We start from the raw sequence: 15,324 nt of genomic DNA on the forward strand, positions 1-15,324 counted from the left end.
GACAGAGGAACACAGTAATGTAAATTGCCTACCAGAAAAGACTTCCACTGAATTGGCAATACAGAAAATGAGCTAGCAATGAAAAATGCTATTCATAATAGTAAAAAAAAAAAAAAAAAAAAAAAAAAGTAAAAAAAAAAAAAATATCTAAGGATATATTTAACATAACAAGAAATGTAAACTGTAAAAAAAAATACATTGTTGAGAAAAATTAAAGAAGACCCAAATCAATAAAGTGATATATCATATTCAAGTATCAAAATACTTGACATTGTTTAGATGGCTATTCTCCCATTATTGACCTATGCAATTAAACAATGGAATACTTAGAAAAATCTTAGCAGAAATTTTCATAAAAATTAGAAAGTCAATAATAAAATGCATATGAAAATTCAAAAGACCTAGAATAACCAAAACAATTATTGGAAAAATGAAAAATGTGAGGACTTAACAGCACTTCATTTCAAAACGCAGTATGAAGATACTGTACCCCTGGGGATAAAAATATATGTTTATAAAAAATAAAAAATTAATAAAAAAAACCTGTACGCTTTCCCATAAGGGTATACATACAGATTAATGACATAAAATAGCAATTACAATAAAAAATCCATACATTTCTGGTCAATTGATTTTTACAAAGTTGCTAAGACAATTAAGTGGGGGAAAGAATGCTCTTTTCAAAAACTTGCAAGGGATAACTGGAAATCCACATAGCAAAAATAAAAATAAACTTAAACATATATACAAAAATTAACCCACAGTGTATCATAAAGCTGAATATAAGAGCTATTAAGCCATGATGCATAAAAAATTGATAAAATATACTTCATCAAAATTAAAACTTTTTCTCAATGAAGGCACTATAAGGAAGAAATATTTGAAAATCATGTATCTGATAAAGAACTCATAGCCAGAAAATATAAACAATTCTTACAACACAGTGAAAGTGTGAAAATCTCTTTCATTTTTTTTTTAAACACAAACCTGATAATTTTTTTTTAATTTATTTATTTGACAGAGAGAAATCACAAGTAGAAAAAGAGGCAGCCAGAGAGAGAGAGAGAGGGAAGCAGGCTCCCTGCTGAGCAGAGAGCCCGATGTGGGACTCGATCCCAGGACCCTGAGATCATGACCTGAGCCGAAGGCAGCGGCTTAATCCACTGAGCCACCCAGGCACCCCTACTTTCATTTTTTTAAATGGACAAAATTTTTGAATAGGATGTTCTTCAAAGAAGATATACAAAGCCATTAAGCATGAAAATATGTTCAACACCATTCAATATCATTAGTTTAGAGGGAAGTGCAGATTAAAACCAATATAAGGCTACACCACATAGCAATTAAAATTATTCAAATTGAACATACTGAGCACACCAAATCTTGGTGTGGATAACCAGGACTGGCCACATAATTTGTGGGAACCCAAGCAAAGTGGAAACATAGGGCCCCCTATTTATAAAGTAGGTAAAATATATTACCATGGCACTAAAATAAAAAGTTTTTGCCTTTCTTTAGCAGCCTCTCTCTCAATGGGTCATGGTATTATTTACAATTTAATGTCTTTCTGAATAAAAATTTTATTATTAATATGAATTATACTGTCCATCCTTATATTGTACAAGGCCAGTTTTTTTTTTAAGTTTTTAAATTTACATTACTTTTTTAAAACTTTTTTCAATTTATTTATTTTCAGAAAAACAGTATTCATTATTTTTTCGCCACACCCAGTGCTCTATGCAATCCGTGCCCTCTATAATACCCACCACCTGGTACCCCAACCTCCCACCCCCCACCACTTCAAACCCCTCAGATTGTTTTTCAGAGTCCATAGTCTCTCATGATTCACCTCCCCTTCCAATTTCCCCCAACTCCCTTCTCCTCTCTAACACCCCTTGTCCTCCATGATATTTGTTATGCTCCACAAATAAGTGAAGCCATATGATAATTGACTCTCTCTGCTTGACTTATTTCACTCAGCATAATCTCTTCGAGTCCCGTCCATGTTGCTACAAAAGTTGGGTATTCATCCTTTCTGATGGAGGCATAATACTCCATAGTGTATATGGACCACATCTTCCTTATCCATTCGTCTGTTGAAGGGCATCTTGGTTCTTTCCATAGTTTGGCGACCGTGTCCATTGCTGCTATAAACATTGGGGTACAGATGGCCCTTCTTTTCACGACATCTGTATCTTTGGGGTAAATACCCAGGAGTGCAATGGCAGGGTCCTAGGGAAGTTCTATTTTTATTTTCTTGAGGAATCTCCACACTGTTCTCCAAAGAGGCTGCACCAACTTGCATTCTCACCAACAGTGTAAGAGGGTTCCCCTTTCTCCACATCCTCTCCAACACATGTTGTTTCCTGTTTTGTTAATTGTGGCCATTCTAACTGGTGTAAGGTGATATCTCAATGTGGTTTTAATTTGAATCTCCCTGATAATTGACTCTCTCTGCTTGACTTATTTCACAAGGCCAGTTTTAAATGCAAATATCAAAACATTTAGCTTTATGCAAAGTCACTAAAATTACACAATTCATATGGCTTTTCCCCTTCAGGTTGCTTTCAATCTGGCCAGGGAAGACAGATAGAAGCCAGACTACAGAATGTAGGAAGAGGGAAGAGAATTTCACCAGCAATGGAGGGGACTGGGAGAGTGTTGGACCTATTTTGGCACATATTCCATTTTACTTGAAAAGAATGTCTTCTGTAGTTGTTGGGTACAGAGCTCGGTAACTGCTTAATTACTTCAGTTCATTTAATAGAAGTATAAAAGCTCCTAACCCAAAAACAAAACAAAAACCTTTTTAAAGGAATAGGTACAATAAAGAATAAAGGAATAGGTACAATAAAGAAAATTATCTTACACTGCTTTAGGTGACATTGTGCAAACATCTCCTGAACAATAGCAAGTGTCAGGATCATCATAACTCAATCCCAGATTAAAGCCAAGCAACTGCACGATGCTGGTAGTGTATGACTCCAAGGATAAACCCTCTGGATACTAAATATAAGGAAGAAGAAAAGAGTTAGCTATGAAGCCCAAACTATACTATAATAAATTTACTATAATAAAAAATTAGTACATAAAACTCGTTTTTTAAAATCAATGCATCCAAGAAGCTTATGTAGATGCATGTGGATCATAGACTTATTAAACATGGATGAGTGAACACAATAATTTAATTTCAAAATACTAATTCTTAATGACAATACCAGCTACTTTAACTAATCTAATAGTCTCAAACACCATACTATATTGCTTCTTTGAGTTATTTTAAACAAAATGACATAAATCTTTTGTTTTAATAGTCAATTTTATATTCTCTTTGGAGTAGGCAGCTTCTAGCATGGGTCACAAGGAATCTGCCTCCTGGCATTCATGTTCTTGGTATTCCTATTCTGTTCTGTACAGGATGAACTTATTGACTTGCTTCTAATTAACTAAATGTATCAAAACAGATGGCCATCATTTCTAAGATGGATTATAAAAAGACTGGCTTCTCAATTTCCTGTGGGATGTAGTAGAAGAAAAAAACTAAAAGAAAAAATAAAAGACTGACTTCTTGGACTCTATGTCTCACTCAAGCTCTCTAGGTGAAACCAGTTATGACAGCATGAAGTAGGCCTGTAAAGAGACACGCAGGCACAAGTTTGGAAACAGATTTTAGGAGGTTTGCCACAGCCAAATGACGAAGTCTAAAAGCAAATTCTCTCCATATTGAACCCTGAGATAACTACAGCCTTACTTGACACTTTAACTTCACCCACTTAGATGCACTATCCACAGAACTGAATTGTTTTCATATGCTAAGTTTTGGTATAATTGGTTACATAGCAATAGAAAACTAATAACCCTCAGTAGGTATTACTGTTCTCCTTTGGATCATTTCCAATTTCTACACAAACATGTTTATAAAAGCTTCATTCATAATTTCCAAAACTTGCAAGAAACCAGGATATCCTTCAGTAGGTAAACAGATAAACTGTGGCACATTTCAGACAATGGAATATTATTCAGCACTTAAAAAAAAAGAGCTATCAAAAGAAATGGAGAAAGTTTGAGTGCATATTACTAAGTGAAAAGGGCGAGGTTACATACTGTATGATTCTAAATACAAGAGATTCTAGAAAAAAACAAAATTGTGAAGACAATAAAAATATCCATGGTTGCAGGCAGGGAGGGAAGAAATTAATAGGCAGAACACAGAGGATTTTTAGGGCAGTAAAAATACTTCATAAAATAATACCATGATGATTGATACCTATCATCTTTTGCCTAAACTCATGTATAACACCAAGACTGAACCCTAAGGTAAACTATGGATTTTGAGTGATCTTGATGGGTCAATGTAGGTTCATCCTTGTAAAACATATATCCTTCTGGTGAAGGATGTGGATAATGGGGGAGGCTGTTCATGTGTGGGGGCAGGTAGTATATGGGTAATCTGTGTACCTTCCCTTCAGTTTTGTGGTGAACCTAAAAGTGTTCTTAAAAAATAAGTCTTTAAAAAAGTGATAGAGTCCTGATGACCCAGGCTCAGCACTGGAAGCAGGTGGAAAGTAAAGAACAGTTCGGAGAAGGCATCCATGATCCATGTTATGTCCTGCCTTCATGTCTATAGTCACTATATATGAGGTACTTTAATTTAGTTATGTACTCTCCTATAAGGATACCTTATACTTCTAATTTCTTTCTTTTACTCTCATAATAAAATGTTTTCTATGCTGTTTGGCACAACTTATGCCCCACTCTGTAAAAGTCTCCTCTTTTATCACTGCTAAAATTTGGTAATATGAATCAAATTGTATTAATTATGCCTTTGATCTTCTATATTGTGATGCTTTGATATCTAGGGTCTTTCCAACGCTAGTCTGTCCCTCCCAGAGTTACCCAATTAAGATCATAAAAAATTCACCACCAAGTGTGCTTTTTATATGAAAACTAATCAACCTAGAGCCCATATGCCATACCATCCCTTTATCAGGCTCACATACTCTAGGCCACTCTCCACTTGCCAAAAATCACATCAGAGACAGGTACCAGAAAACTAGGTGCAGCCTCTGTGCAAGAAAGCTTGCTGAAATTATTAAAACTAGCCAATCTTAAGACAGCTTACTTTGCCTTACCAATCCCTCCCTAAAGAAATAACAGAGGCTCTTGTCCATGTTTCCACCATGTTCCCTATGCTGCCTAAATAACCCTCATATGGCCCCTCATATGGCCCCTGCAGATATGCCTTCTGTTTCTAGGGAAAGGTATGTTAAACTTCTTCCTGCATGACAATCAATACCATGTCTGTATGTCTTCCGATACCTGATGAAAATAAACTAGGTTAGTTCTACTTTAATTCAGTTAGATTAGTCTAGTTAATTCAAACTAGACTACAACTAAATTAGTTGTAAATGTATACTATAAACTCTAGGACAACTGATTAAGGAGTTTTTTAAAAATATAATTGATATGCTAAGAAAGGAAAGAAAATGGAATACTATGAGATAATACAATTAAAATCACAGAAGGCAAAAAAAAAAAAAAGAGAGAAGATTTTAAAAAGAACTAAGAAACTATGGACAACGAATAGAAAATAGACAAAATTCAACATCCATTTATGATTAAAATCTCTCAACAAAGTGGGTATAGAGGGAACATACCTTAACATTATAAAGGCCATATTTGACAAACACACAGTTTACATACTCAAAGGTGAAAAACTGAGAGCTTTTCTTCTAAGATCAAAAACAACACATGGGTCCCATTCCTACTACTTTCATTTAACACGGTATTGAAAATAAGCAAATAATGAAAGTAGAGTCCTATTCTCATACCACTTAACAAAAATGAACTCAAAATGAACTAAATACTTAAATGTAAGAAGTAAAATCATAAATCTTAGAAAACATAATGAAAAAAATCTCTTTTGACACTAGTATTGGTAATGATTTTATGGATATGACACCAAAACAAAAAACAACCAAAGCTTCATTGATATAAAAGGTTTTGTACAGGGGCCCTGGGTGGCTTAGCTGGTTGGGCAACTGCCTTCAGCTCAGGTCATGATTCTGGATCATGATGCAGATAAAGTCCTGCATCGGGCTCCCTGCTCAGCAGAAAGTCTGCTTCTCCCTCTGGCCCTCCCCTTCTCATGCTCACTTGCTCTCTCTTATTCTCTCTCTCTCTAAATAAATAAAATATTTTTTAAAAAAAAAGTTTTGTACAGCAAAAGAACCAATCAACAAAATGAAAAGGCAAGCTAGAGATTAGGAAAAAAATATTTTAAACTATAGTTCTGATAAGGGGTTAATATACCAAATATATTAGAAACTCATATAATTCACTACCAAACACCAACTAATAATTCTTAATATATTAGGAATTCACAACTGATTAAGAAATGGTCAAAGGGGAGGGCCTGGGTAGCTCAGTTGGTTGGGCATCCAACTCTTGATTTCAGCTCAGGTCATGATCTCAGGGTTGTGAGATCAATCCCCATGTTGGCTCTGTGCTCATCATGGAGTCTGCTTGGCCCTCTCCCTCTGCTTCTCCCCAGCCCTCTCTCTCTCAAATAAATTGAAACCTTTAAAAAAAAAGAGAAAGAGAAATGTTCAAAGGACCTGAATAGAGATGCCTCCAAAGAGGATATCCAAATGGACAACAGATATATGGGAGATACATGCTCAACCTCACTAATCATTGCACAAGAGATATCACCTCACACCTATTAGAATGACTATTATCAAAGAGACAAGCGATAATACATGCTGGTGGACAAAATGGAACCCTTGTACACTGCTGATAAGAATGTAAATTGGTACCACCACTATGGAAAACATTATGGAGATTCCTGAAAAAATAAAAAATAGAGCTATCATATGAATCATCAATTCCACTTCTGGGTATATATATATCTGGAAAAAAATAAAGCCTCTCTCAAGGCTGTATTTGTACCCCATGTTCATTGCAGCCTTATTCACAATTGCCAAGATATATGATACAGTAAAAACCTAAGTGTCCACTGACAAATGAATGGATAAAGAATTGTGATATTCAGTCACAAAAAAGAAGGAAATCCTGCCATTTATGACAACATGGGTGATTCTTGAGGGCATTACACTAAGTTAAATTAGTCTGGCAGAGAAGGACAAGTACTATATGATCTCACTTATATGTGGAGTCTAGCACAACCAAACTCCAAGAAACAGAGAACAGATTGTTGGTTGCTAGGGGTGGGAATGAGTGAAAATGGTTACAGAGTACAATCTGTTAGTTTCTGAGGATACAATGCACAGCATAATGACTGTAGTTAACAATATTGTATTGTCTATTTGAAAGTTGCTGAGAGTAGAACTTAAAGGTTCTTATCACACACACACACACACACACACACACACACAAATGGCACCTGTGTGAGATGATGGACGTGTTCACTAACTTAACTGTGAAAATATTTCACAACATACAAATATATCTATCATTATGCCATACTTTTAAAAATGTTATATGTCGATTATATCTCATTAAATCTGGAAAAAATAATAGATCTCATATATAAACTCATCAAGGTTATATATACAAAAATATACAAAAATAGACCACATATGTATACATTAGCAGTGAAAAACTGGAGGATGAATTTTAACAATCAATACCAGTCACAACAACATCAAGATATGTAAAATAGCTATGAATAAATTTAACAGGAGATGTGAAAGCTCTACAAAGAACTTTTTTTTTTTTTTTTTAAAGATTTTATTCATCCATCAGAGAGAGAGAGGGGGAGAGAGCGAGCACAGGCAGACAGAATGGCAGGCAGAGGCAGAGGGAGAAGCAGGCTCCCCGCCGAACAAGGAGCCCGATGTGGGACTCGATCCCAGGACGCTGGGATCATGACCTGAGCCGAAGGCAGCTGCTTAACCAACTGAGCCACCCAGGTGTCCCTCTACAAAGAACTTTTTAAAGACATCAGTAAATGGAGAAATAAACCATGTTAGTAGACACTGGAAGATCCAATGTTGTTATAACAATTTTCCCCTAATTCATTCATAAATTAAAATTAAAAATCAAAATTTAAGTAGACCTCTGTGTCTGTATGCTTATATGTCTGTGTATAAACAGAAAAGCTGATTTTAAAATCTATATGAGAATGCAAAGTTATATACAGACAATATAGTATTCACAAAGAACAAAGCTGGAGGACTTCATCTATCTTGACTTCAAGATATTTAATATTACTAAAGCCACCATATTCAAGGAAGAAATTCTTTTTTTTTTCAATTCTTCACTTAAAAAAAGCACTTAGAATATTATTTTTTACTCTTTTTTTAATTTATTTTCAACATAACAGTATTCATTGTTTTTGTACCACACCCAGTGCTCCATGCAATCCATGCCCTCTATAATACCCACCTGGTACCCCAACCTTCCACCCCCCACGCCTTCAAAACCCTCAGATTGTTTTTCAGAGTCCATAGTCTCTCATGGTTATGATTGGTAGCTATCTTTCTGAAATCTAATCTTCAAACTGTTGCTGGTATAAACAAAAATAATTTATTTTTACATTTGTATTTTAATTTTATACTGATATTTTTACAGTATTCTTGCTTAGCTCATATATTTATCTTTTATAATTATATATTTCTATTATAAAAATTCAGGCTTAAGGATGTCACCAGGAAAAAACACATACTAACCACTTATATTCAATAATTCTTACAATCTGCTTTATATTTTTATACACAAACACATACACACACATGGCATGATCGAAAACTTAGTCCTCAACAATGAAACATTATTTTCAAGAATTAACAGTGATGAAGACCTGGACAATTTCTGATGGCCTTTCCTCAAACTTTGGCTGAGGGAAAACCAAAAGCAGGGACTGATAATAAAAACAAATCCCTATGAAATGTCTGATGTTCTCTAGCCATGGTAACAATCCCCAGAACTGGTTTTGGATTTATCTAATCAATCAATTTATAGTTTATAGGAATAATAATAAGCACATACTAGAACTGATTTTAAATATTGAATCTGTCAATAACAATTTGCTTCATTGTACATGCTACTAAAACACAACCAATTATATTCCTGGCTCAGAATAAAAGTGCAGACATTTTTTTCTGCGAGTACCCTCAATTAGTTCCTTTCCCTACTATTTATACAAATTGCTGCAAAAGGAATATAACTCTGTAGTAGACACTCATTCTCAGTTTTTCTGGCAAAACTGAGAATTATGAATATTTGGCAAATCTGGCAAACAGTATCTGGCATATCTGGCAAAACATATCTGGCAAAACAGTAATTATGAATATTTAATGGCTGTTTCTTCCTCCAATGGTCTGCTCATACCAAACATATAATACAGTATTGAATGCAATAATAAAATAATTATCTTAAAATAGAAAAAAATAATAGTCACATAATTAAAAAGCACATGAATTTATACCAATTATTAATGTTGGGAGAAAAGCTGATATGTCTAATAATTAACATTAAAATTACACTGGTTATGTAATATACATGGATGCAAGCATGTCACTGTTTAAAACACTTAATTTTTACTTGGGTCAAATAAGTTTTTTTAAAGCAATATGGCATTATAATCAATTCAATTTATATATTTTTTTCTTTTTTAAGATTTATTTATTTATTTTAGAGAGAGAGAGAGGAAGAGAGGGGCAGAGGGAAATGGAGAGAGAATCCCAAGGAGACCCCCCTCAGAGCCTGGAGCCCAACATGGGGCTTCATTTCACAACTCTGAGATCATGACCTGTGCCAAAATCAAGAGTTAGACCTTAATGGACTGAGTCATCCAGGAGCCCCTAAATGTTCTATTTTTAAAAGCAATTGCATACAGTTTAGTATTTATGCTCCAAATTAGTAATATAAAAAACTATTAAAGGGTAAGTAGAATAAGTAATATATTTACTCATGCTCTACAATATTTAGGAAATTTTGAAACATTAAAATAATGAGAAACTAGAAAATAATTACATACCAGAGCAACTCCTACTGCAAAATTTTTATTACATATTTTTCCAGGAAATGTGGCTCCTAAAAAACTAGGATGTTTCTTGAAGCTAAAAAATAATAATTTTCCTCAGAACTGCATATGAGTGATATAATTAATAACAATCATTTTCATAGCAACAAACATTATTAAACAATTAATGTGTCCTAAGCCTTATGCTACTCTGAATTAAACTAAATACATTTTTCTCAAACTATCAATGTTAAAAGTATTTCAATATTTTGTAAATTTTAAATTTAATAAACATTTGGAAGTATAGTAAGAATAAAGTCTAATAATTTATGCAAAAGTCTATTGGACTAATGCTTATCATTTTTATTCTGGTTCTCTATCCATTTACAGCCCTAAAAATTAAATTTTCTGTGATTTCCTTATTCATTTATTCATTAAAGATGAATAGATTTTTCTGTGCATTAGATTCTATAGCATGAAACAATTCCATATATTCATATTATTAAAAAATCAGATGAGAGACAAGAATGTAGAGATAGCAAGTAGTATAACTTTATAAGCAAAGGAAATCAAAGAAATTATATCACTCAAAATTAATCTCCCTTAGTTTCTTCAGTACTTTTATGCAGTTTTACTGATATCAGGTAATTTTATGTCAGTTGACAAAAGTTTTTAACTATCGACCAACATTAGCTCTTTGAAGACAAGGACTTTTGACTTATGTGTTTTTCCCATCCTGTGGTGTCTATCAAATTTATAGAACAATAGTATTTATTCATTAAATGTTTATTTTTCATAACTAACATATGAAATCATTCTGTGTTATTCCTTTAATGCTACACAAATATGGAATACTGTACTCACGCAAATAAGTATGCAACCTGATGAGGTCGGAAGATATGTTTGTATTTCCATTCTAAAAATCTAGATAATATATTGTTAGGATTCCCTGTAGTAGAAATTTTGTTTTTATTTGACCATATTTCTATGGAAGATATTACAACAGTCAGTTTTAACTGGGAAAACATCTAAAAAAAAATAATAAATTTTAAATAAATTTGAACACTCTATTAAATGTCCATAAAAATGCATATATTTAATTCAGTATTTGATTATGAGAATTTAACAGCACAGCAAAATGCTATACACATCAATTCATATTACCTATACTTTTACAAAATATATAAACAAAATTGCTTTTAAAAACTTACGGTGTTAACAAAACCAATTATCTGGATAACCTTCCGTGTTACAGCCTTTACATCAGAGCCCATGTAATCAAACTGAAAAAGAATAATTATTTTTAGAAACTAGTGGTTGCCATCAAGAATATACTACATACCCTTACATGTACAATGTGGTATATTCTAAAATAGCCATAGGGCTACATTCCAGTTGAAAGTTAGGAAATCAATAATGATGTATAAATAATGACATAAAAATTAATAAACTCAATTTGTAACTTAATGTATATAAGAAGTAAATAAAAATATTTAATAACATGATTTTAATGTTTAATGCACTCAATTTGTGGCATTACTTATTGTTTATGAAAACTTAGTTTTGGTACTATCCTCTGTGGTAGGCATTCTCCCTACTTAGCAATATCTAGGTCTATTCTAGTTCAGGAGCCCTTCCTTTCTAAATATAGGCATGGCCAGTTTATTCACTTTGGACAATGAAATAAGACAGAGATAAATGTCACTTCTGAGAAGAAGTGTTTCTCTGCTGTCGCTCATGCCTGTCTGGTCTGCTTTTCTCTAGGCTTAGAATTTGGGGGAGAAAACCTATCAATATAGAAATACCAAAAATCCTAAGCATTTGGAAGGCTGAGCCAACACATGGAAGACAGCTGCCTAGAGAGTCACCCAGATCCATGGCCAACATCACATGAATAAAAAATAAACAGTATTTAGGCATTAAGATTTTGTTTTTTTTTTTTCTTTTGGATGTCTGAATATTATTCCATGGTATTCATATACCACATCTTCTTTCAGATGTCCATTTATCAGTTGATAGACATTTGGGCTTGTTCCACAGTTTGGCTATTGTTGATAATGCTGCTGTAAATATTGGGGTGCAGGTTCCCCTTCAAATCTGTATTTTAAAGCTAGAGTGTATTTATGATAAATCAGTCAGAGAAGGATGTTATCTTACTCATAGGTGGAATTTAAGAAAGAAAACAGATGAACATATGGGAAGGGGAAAAGAAAAAAATTAAAGAGGGAAACAATTGATAACTGACTCTTAATGATAGAGAACAAGGGGTGCCTTGGTGGTTCAGTTGGTTAAATGTCTGCCTTTAGCTCAGGTTATGATCCCAGGGTTCTGGGATTGATCCCGCAGCAGGCTCCCTGCTCAGCCTACTTCTCCTTCTCCCTTTGCCCAGCCCCTCCGCCCCCTGCTAGTGTTGGCTCTCATGTTCTCTCTTTTTAGGAAAAAAAAAAAAAAAGAAGAAGAAACAAATGACAAAGAACAAACTGAGGATTGATGGAGGGAGGTGGTGGAGGATGTGCTAGATGGATGATGGGTATTAAAGAAGGCACGTGTGATGAGCACCGGGTGTTACATGCAAATGATGAATTATTGAATTCTGCTCTAGAAACCAATATTGCACTGTGTGATAACTAACAAAATTTAAATAATTTTTAAAAATGCAGAGAAAAATAAAAGGACCACATTAATTACCAAAATCAGGAATGAAAAAGGAGACATTATAGTGATCCAGTAGTATGCTATAGCAGGCTTGTACTCATTCACTACAGCTGATTTTTAAATTTTCAATCCAATTTTTAAACAACTATTATTAAATTAAGTTATATATGCTTTTAACTAATTAAGTTAAATTAAAAAGGTAATAAATACTTTTTTAAAAAGATCGTTTTTTATCATAGTGCAACCTAGCCTGCTGTGATTAATATTTATGCTTCAAGTTTTTAAATTATTGTATAGAATTCATTAATATTTAAATAGCTTATAATTATAGGATTGTGTTTCTACTTTGTAAAATTTACTCATGGTAGTATTTAAAACTTTTTATTCTATTTTTCCTTATCTCTTTCTATTCCTTATTGTATTAGTATATTATGGTAGAGTTTTGGCATATTGGTTTTTACTTTTACAAAATTACTGCTGTCTTCTTTGTGACCTGGAAACCACTCCCCATGTATGTTTTCCTATAGACATCCTCAGATACTTGAATATATGTGGCGCCCTTTCAGAAGATACAAAGGTAAATAAGGGTTAGTAAAGTGGGTAATAAATAATTTGATCTTTATATGTTAACATTTTCTGCCGTATGTTAAAGGCTAAGAAAAATGCCTTAATGTGCTCCACTATAATTCTGAGTTTTGTTACTTTATTCTGAACATATCCAGAGGTTTTGTTTTTATAGTTTCTTCATAACTCACTTGTTAACTAAGTGTTCATTATTAGAAATGTAACTTCAACATGAATTGTGTCTCTCTACATAAATAAGCCCATTCTTCTACTTTAGGCTTTGTATCCTGAATTTTACTTTATCTGTTAGTAATACCATCTTCGTCATCTTTTTGATTAACAATCCTGGCATATTTTTAATGGTTTTATTTTAATGTTTTATACTGAAAACTGCCATTTTGTTTAAGCTCTCTCACAAATATCACAGAATCTGAGAATCTTTGCACTTTAGGAGAGATATATAACCTAATCATATTACTGTAATCAATGAAGCTGCTCTATAGTTTTTTTTTTATTTTCTTATTCATGTCCTCATGGTATTTCCTTTTGACTTTTTTGTTGTTATTATGAGAATACTTGGGGACTGACTTCAAAGTGACATATTTGAGACTGTATATTCAGATATTTTTAAATATTGTAAAACAAGTTTCTCCATTTTTATCCAAAAGACCCACCTCCACAAGACCTGTTGTGAGGTAAAAATAAAAGATTTCCAGACTAGGACTTATCAGGATTCAACTGTTTTTGTTTTGTTTTGTTTTTTTCCAAAGTGCTTAATTACTCTTACTAAGAATTTGATGATTATGACTATGAAAATGAGGCAATACCACACTCTGCCAAGATTCAGCAGTGTCTTTCTCTTTCTTTTTCACTTAGTGATAAAGTCTGTGTAAATGATTTTTTGAAATAACTATTTGTTGTAACTATACTCCAAAAATTTCAGATGAATTTTATTGAGGTATAACTTACATATGATTACATTAAGAAGTCACTAATTTTAGTAAATACCACTTACTTATTATGATGAAAAAACCCAACCTACAGAAAAATTAAAATTCAAAGGCTACCTCTAAATCATTCAGTTAGATTAATCTACTATTAATGTTAGACACATTTCTTTATATATAACTTTATCTGTCTATGGAGGTAGATCTGGGCATACAATGTTCATTTTTCTGGACTTTTTGAGACTAAGTTGCAAACACTTTAGCATGTCATTCCTAAGAATAAGGATTTTCACCTGTTTGCCCACTACACCATTATCGTGTGCAAGAAACAACATTAGTTCAATAATACCAAATACATGATTTATATATTAAAATCTAATGTTGAATACATAATATTCCCAGAGAGTGAAGCTAATCTGTAGTCCCACCCATCACTGAATACAGCTTCCATCCAACCCTGCTAACAAAGAAATCTTAACTGGAGTTCCCAGAAACCTTAGTAGCCCACCCTGCAGGCCCAATTAACGACACTTGAACAGAGACCTCAGCAAGTGCCTCTGCATCTAAAGAGCCTGCAGAGTGTGCAGCCAAAACTGGGCATGAAACTAATTTACCACCCTCCCCAAATTTGAATATAGTCTCCATCCTATCTGAGAATAAAACATAATTGGAGCTCCAGGAATCCATGTATCCCATCTTGCCATTCCAATTAGAACAACTCTTGAGCAGAAAGCCCACCTTGTGATCCTACCCATCTGCATAGCTAGGATGGTGGCCCATCAAGACAGGGAATTTAGTGCATAATTCTGTCTGATTTGATTCTCAAACAAGAGGCAGAACACAATTGTGTTCTGTATTAGGACACTACCACACCTGGAAACTAATTCATATCCCAGCTCACTGCTGAATACAGCCTTCATCCCACCCAACCAGGAATCTACCAGAGCAAACAAGATGCTACATAACCCATCCTACATACCTGCTTACAATAGCACTTAAATAGAGAACATAACATGGCTTTTGGCCTTCCATATCTGTAGAGCAAAACAAGTAGCCCAATCTGCCCAGGACACAGTGCTGCCTGACTTGGGTCCACAAACATGAGCTGTAAAAGCCATGAGACTCATTCTGCTGCCACACCAGGACAAGAACCTAATTCATAACCTTGCC

General features: G+C 33.7%; 1 protein-coding gene across 1 annotated transcript in view; it reads right to left on the reverse strand.

Annotated features, from left to right (window-relative positions):
- Positions 1-15,324, reverse strand: part of LOC131820665 (disintegrin and metalloproteinase domain-containing protein 5-like) — a 159,623-nt gene that overhangs the window by 86,375 nt on the left and 57,924 nt on the right. Inside the window, exons 9-12 of the mRNA XM_059156370.1 lie at positions 11,200-11,271; positions 10,853-11,016; positions 10,004-10,085; positions 2,870-3,006 (exon numbers count right to left, since the gene is read on the reverse strand). Of these exons, the coding sequence (XP_059012353.1) occupies positions 2,870-3,006; positions 10,004-10,085; positions 10,853-11,016; positions 11,200-11,271 (455 nt within the window). The remainder of the gene's footprint in view (positions 1-2,869; positions 3,007-10,003; positions 10,086-10,852; positions 11,017-11,199; positions 11,272-15,324) is intronic.

Source organism: Mustela lutreola, chromosome 18 (assembly GCF_030435805.1).
Source record: "Mustela lutreola isolate mMusLut2 chromosome 18, mMusLut2.pri, whole genome shotgun sequence".
Taxonomy (NCBI): domain Eukaryota; kingdom Metazoa; phylum Chordata; class Mammalia; order Carnivora; family Mustelidae; genus Mustela; species Mustela lutreola.